Source organism: Typopeltis vanoorti, chromosome 12 (assembly GCF_054136105.1).
Source record: "Typopeltis vanoorti isolate ZY-2024b chromosome 12, IOZ_Tvanoo_1.0, whole genome shotgun sequence".
In the NCBI taxonomy this organism is placed as follows: Eukaryota; Metazoa; Arthropoda; class Arachnida; order Uropygi; family Thelyphonidae; genus Typopeltis; species Typopeltis vanoorti.
In genome coordinates, this window is record NC_143560.1 from 95289469 (window position 1) to 95308544 (window position 19076).

The following is a 19076-nucleotide window of genomic DNA, read 5'->3' on the forward strand; positions in this document are numbered from 1 at the left end:
TTACCTCCACCATTCTGATATACAACAACTGGAAATCGCCAGATATTGCCAAGACCAATAGAATACCCAATACAAGAGAGGAGAAATTCTGCTTTATGTCCCCATACGTCACGCTGTGGTAATCCTATCTTCACTTCGCTCATGTTGAAGAAAGTACAATTTCCTAAAGCAGAGAAGAACAGTTAATGCACTAACAAATGGGTGTGAATGAGTCTTCATTGTATAGTATGGATTATTTTTTTTTTTTATTTTCTGACCATATTATCTGTCCACATATTGGAGATTGAACTTTCTAGCATTATTGTCAGAATTATGCTGATGTGTTCTCTCGTACTATTTGATACATTGTAGTCTCCATTTAAGGACATTTTTAAAAATTTCTATGATCAATGCTATGCAGTGGATTCATGGAGATAAATGTTTACATATGTTTTAAACATAGCTACTATGAAGAATGAATGGTTTGTTTTGTTTTGTTTCTCTGAAAGTTGCAAAAGGAACTGAGAAGGTGCTGAGAGCAGATAATGAATGAGTTTAAGGAGTGGTTATAAAAGACTGTGTTGTCTAAGATGCACCTCCAAATGAGTCTTGTCACTCAATAGAGGTCTGCAATAATATAATAAAGCAATAATGAACAGAAGTATTGCAAACTGTAAGCTATATAGAGAAAATGGATGAACATAAAAATGTAAACTAATGTAAATAATAGTGCAGAGAGAAAAATATTTAAAATGAGTTCAGAAGGATTAGAATGTGTAAAATGCTATAGGCTGAGTGCAGAGGATATAAGTAGTATGAAATTTGGAAAGATGAATATTAAGTTGAGAAAAGTATAGTGAAATCAGGGGATTTTAGGGAAGTTGTCTGAAAGATATGCATGGAATTGAACAAGAAGAATGCACATAATAAATGATCAGGTTGGGTTCTTTTGAATTGTAGCCAAAGGATGCAAGGTTACGAGGTCCATATAATATGTCTGTTAATTTCATGTCTTTTTCAGTCTAGTATACTTGTTTCATAGGAAGATAAACCCAGCTACCTCTATATAAGACTAGCTAACTCACCTAGAGAAAAGAAATCTTATAAAGGGTCATTGCATCCTATAACAGGATCCAAACACAGGTCTTTTTCAACTAAATAACATTATTGATACAGCAGTGCATGAGCTACAATGAATGGTAACCTGTGAGAGGACTAGAAAAGATTTGCATGAGGGAGGGATAAAGAAACTAATGTATAGGACTAATGTAAACTGATAATTCAAGATATCTGGAAAAAAAGATGTAAGAATGATTGTTAGGGGAAATGGTGGAGATGTTACTCTGCCTGTGAAAAGTAGCATGACAGAGTATATTGAATCAAGATGCTAATTACTGTGAGTACAGATGATGTGAGAGGCAGTGTGAACTGAGAAAAAAAAAGCAGGGGGGGGGATGTGAAATTCTGCATGTTGCAGAGAAGAGCTTAAGGTTGTAGGAAGACTAGAGAATATGTTGCTAGATATTACACCAATAAATACTGAGGAGACAGGCATTATTGATAAAACAGATTATAGCAAATGTGCAGAAATATAGGATTGGATTATGTGAATGTTTATTCACATAATCCAATCCTATATTTCTGCATCCAATGAAAGGAAAATTTATTGCATTAGGGAGAATGCAATGATGGATGGTTCCAGATGGATACTGTAACTGTCAGAACAGAGAACTGAATGGAACAACACAAGTTTAAAGTAGGAGTCAGGTCTGGTGATGTGTGGAGAATAATATGATTATTGGTCCAAGGCCAAGTGAAACATGAGTGGAATAAAACTGAAGGTGTACTGTTAAATTCTAAGAAGACAGAAACAATAAATGAAGAAAATGAAAATGATGATAGCATGATTAGCATCACTTCCTTATTTAGGATACCTTCTTGCTGATTCTTGGAGGATTTATGAGGAAAGTAGTGGTTACATTTACTTTGGGAGCATGCAGTGTAAAATAGAAGTAAGCAGTATGTATACAATATTTAATAGATGCCTATAGGACCGAATATTATAATGGAAAATATTTAGGCAAAGTAAATTAGAAAATGCAAAAAGAATATTTATAAGGTGGGGGATTTCAATTCTGCAATATCTACTGGCAAGAGAAATCAATATATGGGAATACAAAGAATACATCACACATAACTATGAGATGACTTCTTCTTGTGCTTCTTCAAAAGCTTAAGGGATGATGCAGTGAAAATAAGAACTACCAGATGGGTAGCATTGAAAATTTAATGTGGTGAGCAATATACAAATTTTTCAAACATAGCTTATTGTTGGGTGTGTAGTATGTATGTATGCATGGGAGGGAAATGTGAAAGATGTGTTTGTTGAGAGAATTTAACAAGGAACATGAGAAGGTGTGGGTCTGCAGAAAGTATTATATTTTAATAGATTTCAGGGAGTTAAATGAGAGTCGAGGATGAGGAGTGAATATTAGTGGAAAGGTGGAAGGCAGTGAAGTACTAAGACTGAGAATGCTATCAGCTAGAAGAGAAAGATATCAACAGATATCTGCTCTCCAAACATGTACTCTACTTGTTTCATAGTTACTCATTATGTCTTCATTCATGTAGTCCAGTATTTTGATATCAAAGTCGTTGAAAAAATTTCTAATTTTTTTTTTCTTTTAAATGATATAAGTTTCCTATTATCTTCATTTGTTGTTGTCCATGAACAATGGGTGTAGATAACTTAAATAGAGCTTTTCTTTGGATTTTCTTGATAACATTTTGGATTTTAAAAGCTATAAGATTGCAAAATATTCATGATTGGCCATTGCAGTTCTCTCCTCTATCTCTTGATGTATATTATTATAGGTTAATGTTAACTAATGGATATTTAAAATTATCCACTTGCTGAAAGATATACTTATCAACAAATTGGATCAGTCTTGAATAGGTCCTTGAAATGCACATCTATTTAGTATTTTCCTTGTTTATTATTATTACTATTATTATTATTTGACACCTCCAGGGAGTCCAAAGACTCATCGAGGGAGAGTGTGCCAACAGCATCGAACGATCGGTCCCCTTCCAACTACTAACCGTGCTCAAACTTACTTAACTGAGCCATTAGTAGCAGAGGCTCTACCAACTGACCAACCTTTGCCGGCTATGACAAGACTTACAATGACAGGTCTTACTGCTTTTAATTAAATTAAATGTAGTTTGTATAACATCCTGATGAGAGTTTCAAAAGATAATGATGTCATTAACATAGCCCAATGAGATGTTATTCCCATTCATTTCCATTCCCTTTCATTCATTTAAATCTCGAATGGCTTTTCCCAATGCTAGTTGAAAAGAGCCAGTCAGAGAGCATCTCTTTGGTGAAGTCCAAGTTTTATTTCAAAAATTGATGAATATTCCTGTAGGAAATGTACCTTGCAGTGGGTGTGGTAATTACATAGTTGTGTCTTATTTACATATTTCTGTGGTACTAAAAAAAGTTGCAATGCATCCCATAGTGCATTTGTATACTGCCATATGCTTGTTTGGAGTCCACAAATAGTAGATGTATAATTCTGGTGGCATGCAAAGATGGAGGTACAAAAAAATAAGTATTAGTAGTAAGGAAAGATACTGTGTTTATTTCATTGCAAATACTGGTTTTTAAGTGTGCACTATTTAAACTGATGATTTTTTGTATGACTGTGTGGTATTTTGTTAGGATTTTATTATCTCAGTATTGTATCCAACTGTATTGATTGTATTCAACATGTGGCTGCTGGTTTAAGCAACTTAACCAGCCCACTGGGTTCTAATGGGTGGTGATTGCATAATATTATGAAATCCTTGACTTGATATATAACATATACCTCTCCCACTCAAATACCATCTTCACCTTCTCATGGTAGAACTTGTTATCACAAACGAGGCTCTGGTGATCAGGTATACATGGTATAACCAAAACATTTATATGAAAGCAAATGCTTGTGTATAAAATGCATGTCCAAAGATGCTGGAGTATCAGGCCTACCACCAGAATAGGAACTCTGTGGGCCAACAACCAGCAAGTGTCCAAAAATTTAAATACTATTTTCAAGTCGAATAAATGCACAAATCAGACAGACTCCCTGGTATCGACTAAAGCGTAGAAAATTAGGACATAAATTGGCCAATAGAATGTTAAAACACTATCACATAGGAAAACCAGCACAACTAAGAAAGGAGATGCAAAAATATAAAATTAAATTTAGTGAAGTAAGATAGGATGGTACTGGTAGAATAAATTTTCCCAGTGGGAACGTGTTTCTTTACTCATGGATACCTAATATAACTGATATACATCAATATGAAGTTGGAATCCTCATGAACAAAAGATTTAGTCAAGCAATGATTGGGTGGGAGCCAATTTCAGAACGAATAATAACAGTAAATCTTAAAACTAAATTTGGAAGAATGAGAGGTGTTCAATGCTATGCCCCAACTGAGAATGCAACCTTTCAATAAAAAGAAAAGTTTTATAGTCTGCTTGATAAGACCTTGATGATGACACATGGTAACAAGAGCATACTTCTCATGGATGACTTCATTGCTAAAATTGGTAGAAATAATGAGGGGCTGGAGAATGTAATGGACAAGCATGGTTTGGGAGAGAGAGAAATGGAAATGGTGAACTGTTGGTGGAACTGTGTGGTAAATATAACTTAGTAATAGGTGGCACAATCTTCCAGCATAAGAGAATACATAAAGTAACCTGGGGTGTCACCAGATCGCAAAACACAGAATCAAATAGATCATATTGCCATCAGCCAAAGGTGCAGGAAAATGCTATTAGATGTCTAAAATAAAAAGAAGTGCTGATATTGACTCAGATCATCACCTAATAATAGGAAATACAGTTATATATTTGAAAAAAATCATCAGGGGAAAAACATTTAATAGACAGAAATTTGATGTTGCTAAATTACAGAATGCTGAAGTCTGCAATGAGTTTAAAATAAAGTTAAAGGAAAATATGGATATTGATTTTGATGAAGGAGAGGATATAAGAAATGATGGAAAAATGAGGCTAAATGGAAAAAGGTAAAAAAAAAGTTCTTAATGATACAACAGAATATGTGCTAAATGAAAGAAAGAAAGAATGGTTATCGATGGATACTTGGAGACTAGTGGATGAAAGGAAAAAAATAAAGCTGAAATTATGTGCAAGAAATACTCCCCAAAAGGAAAATGTACTTAAAGACAAATATAAGATTTTAAATAAAAAAAGTTACGAGAAGTGTTAGAAAAGATAAACTGCAATGGTTTGAAGCACTAGCATCAAGGGCACAACAAGCTGCAGACAAGTATAACATTAGAGAGTTACACGGTATTATATGGCCGAGTGGTTAGTGTATCCGCACTCCAGTCAAAAGACTGCAGGTTCGAATCCTGCTGTGGGCATGGACGTGTATGATGGTGTGTGAAAATACTTGTGGTGGTGGTGAATGGTAGATGGCATTAGTAGTGATGACTGTAGTTGCTGGAGATGGAGAGTTGTAGGGTGGATGCTCTCCCTTGATGAGTCTTGGGACTCCCTGGAGGTGTCATGTAATAATAATAAGAATTTCTGGAGAAACCATGCAAAAGAATATACCAGTGAAGGATCTCAAATGGAAAATTTCTAGTGTCAACAGAAGAACAATTGGAAATATGAAGACAACATTTAGTCACATCTTGAACAATAGCAGTGATAGAATAAAAACAGAAATAAAAACAAAGGGGTAGATGAATGAAAAATTGATACCAGCCCACCATCTAAATTGGAGATAAAAAAATGACTAAGAACATATGGCACGATATGAAATATGAAAACTTGATACCCGTAAGGATGTAATTAGTGAGAATAACGTACACAAATAAAAAAATTAGGACAATAGGCTCGACTGTAGTTGCAAACAAGAAAACTTTTTTTGTTGTTCAATCGTTTCCTGAATTAGTCCATTTTAATAAATATATTTCTATTTAAAATTACAAAGCTAGAGCACAAGTAGCATCCTGTTCCATATAAAATAAACCAAAACAATGTTCACAAAAGAGGAATAGAAGGAGCAGGGTATAGCATTTTTCGGCAGGATAGGAAAGGAAAATGCAGTGGTGGAGTACTGCTTGATAAGCGATGACTTATGTCCTCTAAGAGTGGAGCCTTTGGAGGGCAGTGACACTAATGAAAGCATATGGTGTGAGGTAGAAGTGGACAAGACAGGATATTTAGTGAGATGTTACTACAAGCCAAGGAGCAAAGGGTGGGGAGGAGGGGATGTTTAGGCAGCTGAGCTTGGCAAGTGCAAGAAGAATCATTGTTTTAGGAGATTTTAACTACAGCAGTATAAGTTGGGAAGAGGAAAATGTGTGTAGTAATAAGGGAAAGGAATTTCTGGAATTCTTGAGGAACAGATATCTTAGGCAACATATAATAGAGGGAACAAGAGGTTCAAGAGTTTTGATTTTGGTCATAGCATCAGAAGAGCTGATAATAACTGAGATGACATCTCACCCCCTGTTGGAGAGAATGACCATGTGGTTTTTGACTTGGAAGATGCATAGACATGCAGGAGTATCAAAGAAAAGGGGAAAATATGTGGCATTATAAGGCAAGTGATTATAATAGTCTTAGATATCAACTTGGAGCAGTTCCATGGAGGGCAGAATTTGAAGGCCAGGATATCATTAGTGTGTGAGAAATTGTGAAGAAATATTTGTTAGCATCAATAGTAAGCTGTATTCCAAGAGCGAAGAAGAGGACACAATTCGGTGTAAAGTGCATGACAAACAATATCAAACAGGAACTGCAGGTGAAAAGAGGTTATGGAAGAGATAAGGGGAGAGGTGGAGAGCAGTTACATGAAGAATATAAGACTCAGGTGAGGAGAGTGACTAATATGGTAAGGAAAACGAAAGTGGAATATGAAAAGAGACTGCCACTAAAATCCAAAGATAATATATATGCAGATGCACGCAGAACAGACATGCAGGAGTATCAAAGAGATGGGAACATATGTGGAATTATAAGGCAAGTGACTATAATTGTCTTAGATTTTCAGAAACTTGGGGAAGTTTCATGGAGGGAGTAATTGGAAGGCTGGGATATCATTAGTGCGGATAACAGTGAAGGAATATTTGTTAGGAGCAACAGTAAGTTGCATTCCACAAGTGAAGAAGAGGACACAATTTTGTGTAAAGTAGATGAATAATATTAAACAGGAACTGCATGTGAAAAAGAGGCTATGGAAGAGATATAAGGAGACAGGTGAAGAGCAGATGCATGAAGAATATAAGACACAGGCCAGGAGAGTGAGTAGTATGGTAAGGAAGGCGAAACTGGAACATGAGAAAAGATTGGCCGTAAGTGCAAATAAAATCCTACAGAATTTTTTAGCTATCTGGCCAGTAGGAGGAGAAATGACTGTGGACGAATGACATTGTGGGATAAAAATGGGAATAGAGTGACTGATGCAGAGGACATAGTGGAATTGTTCAATGAACACTTTATTGGAATATCTCATCCTGGAGGAGTAAATTTTAATACTAGAGGGATAAGGCAGGCTCGAGGTTCAGAGGTGCAGGAGGAGAGTGTGTTCCAAATACTGAGTACTCTAGATGTCAGTAAAGCTGTGGGACTGGATGGTATTTCACTATGAGTTTTGAGAGAATGTGCTAAAGAAATGACAGCTACTTTGACCTGGCTTTTCAATGAAAGTGTGGCTACGGGAAAGGTGCCCAGGGAATGGAAGAAAGGTAAGATAGTGCCATTGCATAAAGGTGGTAGCAGACTGGAAGTGTCTAATTATAGGCAAGTTTGTGCATCATCATCAGGTAGCTGTTAAGATCTTGGAGAAATTAGTGAGGGACCATATTAATACTAGAGGGATAAGGCAGGTTCGAGGTTCAGAGGTGCAGGAGGAGAGTGTGTTCCAAATACTGAGTACTCTAGATGTCAGTAAAGCTGTGGGACTGGATGGTATTTCACTATGAGTTTTGAGAGAATGTGCTAAAGAAATGGACAGCTCCTTTGACCTGGCTTTTCAATGAAAGTCTGGCTACGGGAAAGGTGTCCAGGAAATGGAAGAAAGGCAAGATAGTGCCATTGCATAAGGGTGGTAGCAGACTGGAAGTGTCTAATTATAGGCAAGTTTGTGTATCATCAGTAGCTGTTAAGATCTTGGAGAAATTAGTGAGGGACCGTATGCAGCATTGAGGAGATGAGGGTAATGTTATCTATGAGAGTCAACATGGATTTGTTAAGGGGTGTTCTTGTTTTAGTAATATGCTAGCCTATTATAATCAAGTTATAAGAGCAGTTGATGAAGGAAAGGCATATACTGCCACTTTCTTGCATTTGGCAAAGGCATTTGACAGGGTGCCACATGATAAGCTAATATTTAAGTTATAGTGCATGGGTTTGGATGTCAGGATTGGCTATCCAATAGGTATCAGAGAATTGTGTATGGTGGGGCAGTTTCAAGGAGGCACGCGGTTACAAGTGGGTCCCACAGGGACCAGTACTGGGACCTATATTGTTTTACTTTTATATCAATGACATTGTGAGTGGATTGCAGGGGATATTCAGTTGTTTGCAGATGATTTGGAGCTGGGAAGGGTTATTAGTAATAGTGCAGATGCAGCAGCCCAGCAAGAGGATTTGAATAAACTAGACAGATAGGCAAATGAATGAGGTATCGGTTTAATGCAGCAAAATGTAAGGGCTTGAGGTTTGGAACACATCGATGGGACATTTCATACTCTATTGGAGGAGTTGTACTGGAGAAAGTAGGGAGACGAGTTCTGGGGTTGATGATTGATAGAAACCTAAAATTCAGGGGACATATTGCAAAGGTGGTGGAGGCAACACAGAGGATTGCTGCAATACTGAGGATGCTGACCTGCAGAGATAAAAGAGTTATCATTTCGTTGTATAAGTTCCTGATCAGACCATATTTAGACTATTGTTCTCAAATTTGGTCCCAAGGATTTGAAGGGGATAAATTAACTGTGGAAAGGGTACAGAGGCAGATAACAAAGATGATTTCAGGACTGCACAATGTTAGTTATGAGGATCAGCTGAGGGAATGTGAACTGATGACAAGGGGCCATCCGTGGAAGTTACAAAAGGAAGCTGTGAGCAAGAGGGTGAGGAGTGGTTTCTTTGCGTGGAGGGCGGTTGAACCAGGGAATGCCTTGCCTGATGGAGTGGTGAGAGCGAGAACGGTCAATGAGTTTAAGGAGTGGTATGATAGACTTTGTGTTTCCTAGGAGGGACCTCCTGTGATGAGTCTTGATAGACTTTGTGTTTCCTAGGAAGGACCTCCCACGATGAGTCTTTTGACTACATGGAGGCCTGAATAATAATTATAATAATAATAATCCTAGGGAATTTTTTAGTTATGTGGCCAGTAGGAGGAGAAACGATTGTTGAAGAATGACATTCTGAGATAAAAAAGGGAAAAGAGTGACTGATGCAGAGGACATAGTGGAGTTGTTCAATAAACACTTTATTGGAATATTTCATCTGGAAGAAGTAAGTTTTAATACTAGAGGGACAGATCAGGTTTGAGGTTTAGAGGTGCAAGAGGAGAGTGTTTTCCCAAATACTGAGCACCTTGGATGTCAGTAAAAGATGTGGGACTGGATGGTATTTCACCATGGGTTTTGATAGAATATGATAAAGAACTGACAGCTCCAATGACCAGGCTTTTCAATGAAAATCTGGCTATGGGAAAGGTACCCAAGGAATGGAAGGAAGGTAAGATAGTGCCATTGCATAAGAATGGTAGCAGACTGAACGTGTCTAACTATAGGCCAGTTTGTGTTTCATCAGTAGTTGTAAAGTTCTTGGAGAAATTAGTGAGGTACCATATACAGTGTTGGGCAGATGAGGGTAATGTTATCTGTGAAAGTAAACATGGATTTGTTAAGGGGTGCTCTTGCTTTAGTAATATGATTGTCTTTTATAATGAAGTGACAGGAGCAGTTGATGATGGAAAGGTATATCCTGCCATTTTTTTGGATTTTGCAAAGGCATTGGACATGAGTTTAGATGTCGTGTTAGTCAATTGGATTCAGGATTGGCTGTCTGATAGGTATCAGAGAGTTGTGTATGGTGGGCCAGTATCAAGGAGGCAAAAGGTTACAAATGGGATCCCACAGGACTCAGTACTGAGACCTATATTGTTTTACTTTTATATCAATGACATTGTGAGTGGATTGCAGGGGATATTCAGTTGTTTGCAGATGATTTGAAGCCAGGAAGGGTTATTAGTAATAGTGCAGATGCAGCAGCCCAGCAAGAGGATTTGAATAAACTAGACAGATAGGCAAATGAATGAGGTATCGGTTTAATGCAGCAAAATGTAAGGTCTTGAGGTTTGGAACACATCCATGGGACACGTTATACTCTATTGGAGGAGTTGTACTGAAGGAAGTAGAGGAAGACAAGAGATCTTAGGGTTGATGATTGATAGAAACCTGAAATTCAGGGAATATATTGCAAAGGTGGTGAAGGTAACCCAGAGGATTGCTGCGATACTGAGAAGGCCACTGACCTGTAGAGATAAAAGAAGCATCATTCCATTGTATAAGACCATGATCAGACAACATTTAGACTATTGTTCTCAAATTTTGAAGGGGATAAATTAACTGTGGAAAGGGTACAGAGGAAGATAACAAAGATGATTTCAGGACTGCACAATGTTAGTTATAAGGATCAGCTGAGGGAATGTGGACTATTGGTAGATAGAAGAAGAAGAGATGATATGATTGAGACTTTTAAACTGTTGAGAGGTAGTCACAGGGTTGATACTTGGGAGTTTTTTCACTTGGTGGAACAGCAGGAAGGAGCGTTGACAAAGGGCCATCCCTGGAAGTCACAAAAAGGAAGCTGTGAGCAAGAGGAGGAGTGGTTTCTTTGCATGGAGGGTGGTTGAACTGTGAAATGCATTGCCTTATGGAGTGGTGAGAGCAAGAATGATCAACAAGTTCAAGGAGTGTTATGATAGACTTTGTGTTTCCTAGAAAGGACCTCCCACAAAGTCTTTTGACTCCATGGGGACCTAAATAATAATAATAATAATAATAATAATAATAATAATAAAAAAAAGATGGCCCTAGAATCCCAATAACAAACACCTTTTATTATATATTCAATTGAATCACTGAAATGAGAAATCCCCATGCGTTGAACTATATGTGCTGGAAAAATTTATGAAAATTCTTTTCACAATGTTTTTTAGAACGAGCAAGCAGATTCTTCTTCTATTTCCCTCAGCCATATGACTGGTGGGGGGGTAGCTATTTGCTACCATATTAGGGAGATGGTTTCCCATTGCCTTGCTTGCTGTAGTATATTTATGACTGTAACCATGTGCATTCACAGGACCAGTTTGCCTGTTTCAAGGGATGAAACCCTCTACCTCCGTATGACACTGGTTAACTTATCTTTAGATGGAAGAGACCAAATAAAGGTTCCTCACGTCATAGATGGGAATTGAACCCAGGTGTTTCCAACCAAAGGGTTTTGTCTACACCAAATAAGCTACAGAGACTCCCAAGTAAGCAGAGAGAGAAGTTCGTTATATGCGAATTTTATTATTCACATAATGGAAACACATTCAAAACAAGATATCATTCAAACAACTATTTGACTGTTGTTACAGAGCAATTTAGATTATATCCAAGAATCTAAGAACAGTCTGCCTGTCAGGTAGCATCCTAAAAATATGGACTGTTCCAAATAATGTCGTTTTTTGTAGATCATATGTGGTCACTTTGTTGATACTTAATTCTTGTAAATAGTTGGATACCTTCTTTGAAATGGCACCAAGTGCACCAATAACAATTGGGATGACTATGGTGTGTTTTTTCAGTCATTTTTTCTTTCTTCAATTCGTTGTTGATATTGTTATCAATGAGTAATGCAATGTCAATAATCCAAACTTGTCGATGTTCAATAATTGTGATGTCAGGTCTATTGCGTTCCAAATACTGATCGGTTTGTGTTCCAAAGTCCCAGAGAATTTCTGTTGTTTCGTTTTCCAATACTCTCTATTATAGGTTGCCACCAGTTATCAGAAGTAGGAAAAGCATATTTTTTACATACATGCCAATGAATTATTTCAGCCACTTAATCATGGCAGTATTTAATATCATTTTGGGCTATCTTGCTGCAAGCACTGATTAGATGTTCTACAGTCTCATCTTTCTGATTGCATAATCTGCATTTGCTGTTATTATTAATGTTCAAAAATTTTGGTGGGATTGCATTAATTTGTAACGCCTGTTCTTGAGAGGCTAGAATAAATCCTTCTGTTTCTTTTTCTTTTTTTCTTTAATATATCCATATTGTAGTCATTGCCATGTCTTGGTTAGGTAAGTTTTTTTCTCTGCATCTCAAAAAAATTGGCATTGCAAAGGCTTATTTTTCTAGTGCACATAGTTATTTTGCTGTTCCTTTTTGTAATGGATTTATTTCCTATTGCTTTTAGAAGGCCTTCTTGAAATGGCTTGAAGCATTTGAATTATTTCAATTACATCTAATTACTTCGATCATAATTCGATTTGTTGATATAATTTTTTAAACTAATTTCTTCTTCAACAGTCTGTCTCACTTGCAGAAGACCCTATCACCCATTCTTCTTGGTGGATACAGCTGGTCAACATTATTATTATTATATTGGTGAGTGATATGATATTTATATTGGTGAGTGATATGATAAGTATATTGGCTACATGGATTGGTGACCATCTCTCTTAATGGCACTAGCAAGTTGTGCATGATGGAGCAGTCAAAAAAGGAGGATAACCAGTGGTATGCCCCATGGTTCTGTTCTTGGGCCTCTCTGTTTAACTTATTTGTAAATGATATATCATGCAGACTGACTGGAGATCTTCAGTTGTTTGCTGAAGGTGGGTGTGGCTTTTGTCCTGTTGATCAAGAGCTTTGACTGTTGACTTTCATTAGAAAAATATTTGTTTATCTTCGTACACGGACAACTGTATGTAAAACATTCAACGTTAAGGATAATGCGATGAGCAAGACCAGAGAGCAAAAACAGAATTAAGTTTTACACCAGCTCAAATGGAGTCAGACATCTAGAGACAACTGTTTTGACGAAAGAAACTGCCTGAAGCCATAGCAACAGCCAGGGTTTTTTTGCCACGTGAGGAGGAGAATTCCCTCACTGATAATCAATATCATGCGAAACAGCTTTTTCTTTGCACAATAATTCAAATACAACTATTTGGATTTACGGGCAATTACTTATTTCAAATGCACATTACAGCAAAGTATAGACGTGTGAATGCATAATAAGGTTTAGTCTTGCTTCTTCTAATAATCTTTCTTTCGATGGAGCACACCCATGAAAAATTTTTATTTTTTTTGTGTCCCTCGCATATGAAAGGTTTTTTTTAACCTATAGTACAATCATACTTTGGTGGGCTAAGGATTTTCTCCTATTATTTTACATAGTCTAGAAATCCTGCTCTAGGGATTAAAGATGGAACTTTTCCAAGCTGCTTCATGCCTCCAATAAGCAGAGGCAGTATTTAATATCTAATATCTGTAATATATGGTCCTAAATTTGGGTGATGAAGTTCATTTCCCACCTAAAGACAATTACAAACATTCATACCCATGACAGGTTTCCAACCGTGACCTATTGGTTTCAGAATGGGTATGCTAACCACTCGGCCAAACAGACCAGCAAATATCTATAAAAAAAGAAATACATATAAAGAGAACGACTGGGAGAAAGTGATTTGAAGGAGTTTGTGAGAAAGGGGCCATTTATTAAGCAGATCCAACTTGAACAGCATCAAGCATCATTGGGAATCTTTTTGGTCCCCCACTTGGGTTGGGTGGTGATGATTTTGTAATCATAAAGTGTTAGGAGTTCTGCAGGCGAGAAGCAGAGTTTTGAACAAAACACCACGTTTATCAGAGACTGAAGATGCTATGGATGTGAAGTGTTCATGCCAGAACGGATTAGAAGTGAAAATCAACTCAAGAAGAGAAGACTAATCTTGACTAGACATCAGAATACTGTCAGGAGTACAGGAAAATGGAATGAGATCTTTCTTCTGATAAATAAGAAAGGACTGTGTTTTGGTGGTATTAAAATTCAATAATGTATCCTCAACCCACTGAAGAAAGGTTAGGAGACAAGCGTTTAAGCTGGTTTCTACAAAATTTCTCGAACGAAAAAGAGAAATGGAGTGTTCTGCCATCAGCAAAACTATAGCTAGGAATGGAGATTAGTGAGAGAAAGTCATTAATTTATAGAAGGAAGAGTGTAGTCGAAAGCAGCACAGAACCTTGTGGATACTCAGCATTGATAGAGAAATCTGGTGAGAAGAAATCATCCACCATGACATGCAGTGAACGACCAAAGAGGAAACTAGCAACCTAATCACAAAGTGCAGAAAGCAAACCAAAGAATGGTAGGTATGTACGGAAACATATATTCAGATCAGATTCAAATGCATTGGAAATATCAAGAGCTACCACATGAATTTCTTAACTTTTCCAGAACCTTCGTCCCAAAACAGGTAAGGTTGGACAGAAGATCTACTATGGTGCCAGAACCATATTGGTGATAATTAATTAATTGGTCCACCACCTGGTTGTTAACAATTTGTTAATTAGTAAAATAAAAAAAAGGCCCAAAGTTTTAGTAAGTCTGGCTGGACCACGAGAGTAGTATATTTTGTCTGTTAATTCTGTGTTCTTCTGATTGGTCCACTTGTTTTAGGAGGAAAAATCCTAACACTTTTATATGAAATCAGTTAACTCAAATTCACTTTAAGAGCGATTTTAAATTCTTCGATTTTTTTTTAAATGGAATTCAAACCACTGTATTTCTAATTGCAGGGAAATGTCGCATTGTACTTGAGATTGCGCGGTCCAAGTAGCAGCTAACACAAAGACAGAATTTTGTAAATGAACTGAAATAAGGCTCACTTTGCAGCCAAGAATCACAAGCAGGCAGGGCCAGTTTTATCATTAGGCGAACCAAGGCAATTGCCTAGGGGCGCTTTGCCATAGCAAAAGCTTGAAAGATTAATTTTTCATAATTTTTGTATTTAAGATATAATAATTTTTTTGCTATACAAATATTAGGAGTAATCATATATGTATACAAATGTATTGATTTTGATTAATAAATGTTTTAATGTTCATAATGGTATTATTTTTATAAATATCCACATGTGCTTGTGTGCGTATGAAGAAATATAGAGAGAGAGAGACAATGTATAGGGTCATCAGATACTCTCTGCCCGACCCTGCAAGCAGGTCAGCACGAAATAAATTCATTTGTAAACGTAAATAATAATGTAAGCGTTGATAAGTTTACTTTCAACGAAAATAGTAAATTTCCTTAAGGACTTTTATTTGTTGGGCTAAATTCTGAAAATATGTACGTCGAAGTTTAGCTCTAACAACAAAGAATTTACTAACTATTTCAATAGATAAATATCATACTGTATATCACCGGCTTCCAAATTTTATATTGCTAGGGCTTGAACAATTTTGTTCTGGCTCACCATTCAGGCGAATATCTCACTCATCAGCCTGGGGGGGGGGACACGGTCCAACACGGTCGCCTATTATATCACAGTTACGTGTTCATTCGTCGATCTGGTCAGTTTATAAGCATTTTTTAATCTAGATAATTTTTACTGTGCGACTAATGAAGTAGATATGCTAACTACTTACAATGTGTATTGCTGTATTTATCAGTCTGGGAGGGGAAAAAATAATTTATTTTATAAGTGATACAAGACCATTTTATCATTACTATTATTACCTGACACCTCCAGGAAGTCCGAAGACTCATCGAGGGAGGTCACCACCTCCGCCACTCACTCTACAACAGCAACTACCTTAATCATTTACACTACCGCCGACCACCACCACTAGTATTTTCACAAACACGGAATATTATTTATATTAATAATACTCTTTTTCGCTACGTTTTTGTTCCTAACACTATATGACTTGAATCGCTTTTATGTCAGAAACAAACCATTTATTCTGTACCATTATAAGCAAACACTGAAAACATTCAGTATCACATAAACTCTCAATAAAATAAAATCCTTAGGATTAATACATATAACTACATTGGTGCATTTCTGAACTCCGAAAATCATCAGATGTAGGCTAGTGATGTTATTATTATTATTAGATAAATAATAATAATAACATCACTCATCCAAGGACTCATCGAAAGAAGGAACAACTCTCCACCATTTAATCCCCTAATGCGATGTGATATGATACTAAAAAAACAATCGCATTAGAATCAATATAATGGCACATCATATTTGTAATGACCCGCATTCCCCAATAGATGCGATAAATAAGGCAAAGCATGTAAAACTAATGTCCTGTTAAAAATAGTGTCCTGTAAATTTAATTTGCATGTAAAACGTGCAAATTAAAACTACTTACGACCTTAAACAGAATCAGCATTACATAAATAAAACTGACGATTAAACCGAAGCTGATTTTTACCCCTCTTCAACTAAAAGTTCTCGCTCGTCACTGACGAGCAGACGAGAGTATTTATCAACCCCTGTATATAGAGCAGTGCCTTTCCATATTATTTACTGAATGGAATGGTGAGTAATTGAGAGAGGAGTGTATGGAGGAAGAGTGTAGGAATGGAGGATTAAATTAGATTAGGAGGATCAGAGTATTGAGAGATCGTGATTAATGAGATCTGAATTGATGAAAGTAGGATTGCGAAGGAAGGATTCTTTACGAAGACGGTGTTCGATCGACGACCGCGGATCAAAAGCTCAACAGCAGCTCACAAGAACATTAGTGCAATGCAAGGTAAGCTCTTGTCTATTGTGCAACTCACCTAGGCCTTCTCTCCTGTTCCCTGTCCAGTGCCCGTCAGTCGTGTTCCACCTCCAGAAGGCGATTTCGACTGCCGGTCTACACTCGGTGGAAGGAAGGGACAAGGTAGGTCCTGGAACATACAGCTCCCCCTCCAACACTGTACAGCTTTAACAGGACACTATTTTTACCAGAATGGACGTCACCAACGATCTAGTTCAAGCCTTTAACAAAGACCAGCTAGCTGACCTATTCAAGAAGATACCAAAAAGGTTTGACACAGAATTCCCAGGATTCATAAATATATATGCACAGGTCAACGATCAAGAGGTAGAAGAAGAGGATACAGAGGGCGAGCTTACAACTATATCATTACCCACGATCCATACAGATGGACTCCCAGGATGAACAGGCACCTAAGAGACGGAAGACAGACCAAAAACACATGGAAGAAGACATAACTCACACAGACCACAAAGTTAAAACCGAAAAGATAAAATTCTTCCAATTCACTAGTCATCCTCTGGGATAAAGAGAAGTGGACTTTAGTTTCAAAATCCTTCGGAGAACAAAACATCAATTTCTTCAGGGCCAGAAACACAGACAACAACTGTGTAAAGATCCAGCCAGCTACAGTCACCTATTATCGTAAAATGACCAAGATGTTGGACAGCACCAAGCTGCCCTTCCACACCTTCGCACTACCAATTGAGAAAAACCTTAAAGTGGTGCTCAGAGGGGTTGCCGAGGGCATCACGATCGACGAAATCACTGCTGATCTAATCAATGAAGGCTTGACACTGGTCAAATTAAGCAGAATGATATGATCCAACAAAACGCCAATGCCACTTGTGCTGGTCGAAACCAGCAATAACCAAAAAAGAATATATGAACTTATAGATATCTGCAGGCTCAAAATAACAGCTGAGCCACTAAGGAAAAAGGCATCAGCAGGGCAATGCCACAGATGCCAAAAGTTCTGGCATGCACAAAAACTGTGCAGATGTCTGAGATGTGGCAAGGGACACCAGACCAACACCTACACCAAACCACGCACAACTCCTGCATGTTGCGCAAACTGCGGAGGACCTCACCTAGCCAATTACAAAGGATGCCTCTACCACCCAAAAAATCATATGAATCAGCAAGAATTAACCCAGCTCCCCCGTAATTACACCAAAAGCAATGAAACAGGTCGCCCTTCAGTCCCAAAAACATCAACACAGGAAGGCACGAGACCGACAACCACGATCAACACTTATGCAGAGGCTGCAAGAAATCAGATTCCCTCAACTCACGAGCAAGCAAGCCCAGACTTAACAGATGCTTTAACAGCTTCTCTGTTCAACATGCTGCAAGAACTCTGAAAAACAATCTTCCAGAATCTCACCATCTTCCTGAAAGAGACTGCTTCAAGGAACTCAAACCACCATAACAACCACACACGATGAACAAAAAATATAAACCAAAGTCATTCAAGATAGTAGCATACAATCTTCCAGAATCTCACCATCTTCCAGAAAGAGACTGCTTCAAGGAACTCAAACCACCATAACAACCACACACGATGAACAAAAAATATAAACCAAAGTCATTCAAGATAGTAGCATGGAATGCAAATGGATTGACAAACAAATTCCTGTAACTTCAAGAATTTGCAACCAGACACAGTCTTGACATCATCTAAATTGGAGAAACACACTTAAGGCCAGCAAACAACCCAAGAGTACGTGGCTACACTATGTACAGAAATTATAGACTTAGCGCAAGAGGAGGAGGTACTGCTATATGCATCAAAAGTTACCTAAATCACAACATAATACCCAATCCCCACCAGGAACCTGGAAGTAACCAGAGTGGAAGTGCACACCAGCAACCTCAAAATTTATGCCGCTTATAAGCCATCAAACATAGCTATACTGAACAACAGATCTGGACTCCATCCTAGGATCCAATGACTCCGTTATCATAGCAGGGGATCTCAATGCAAAACACACATCTTGGTTTAGCTCGTCAATTAACACCAAAGGCTCCACGCTATTTAACTATGCAATGCTCAAATCTGTGGTTGTGGCTGGTCCCACAGAACCTACCCACTACAGCCCTTGGATGTGCTAGGCGTCATCATTCTTAAAAATATTAGATACCAATACCAATTGAAAGCAGTAAACGAACTATCTTCGGACCACAATCCCATACTGCTCCAACTAGG

At 37.6% G+C, this 19076-nt stretch overlaps 1 protein-coding gene across 1 annotated transcript in view; it reads right to left on the reverse strand.

The window, feature by feature from the left end:
- The window catches only part of LOC150101021 (sodium-dependent proline transporter-like), a 70982-nt gene that overhangs the window by 15740 nt on the left and 36166 nt on the right, over window positions 1–19076 (reverse strand). The window contains exon 16 of the mRNA XM_090402149.1: window positions 5–163. Coding sequence (XP_090258275.1) covers window positions 5–163 — 159 coding nt within the window. The remainder of the gene's footprint in view (window positions 1–4; window positions 164–19076) is intronic.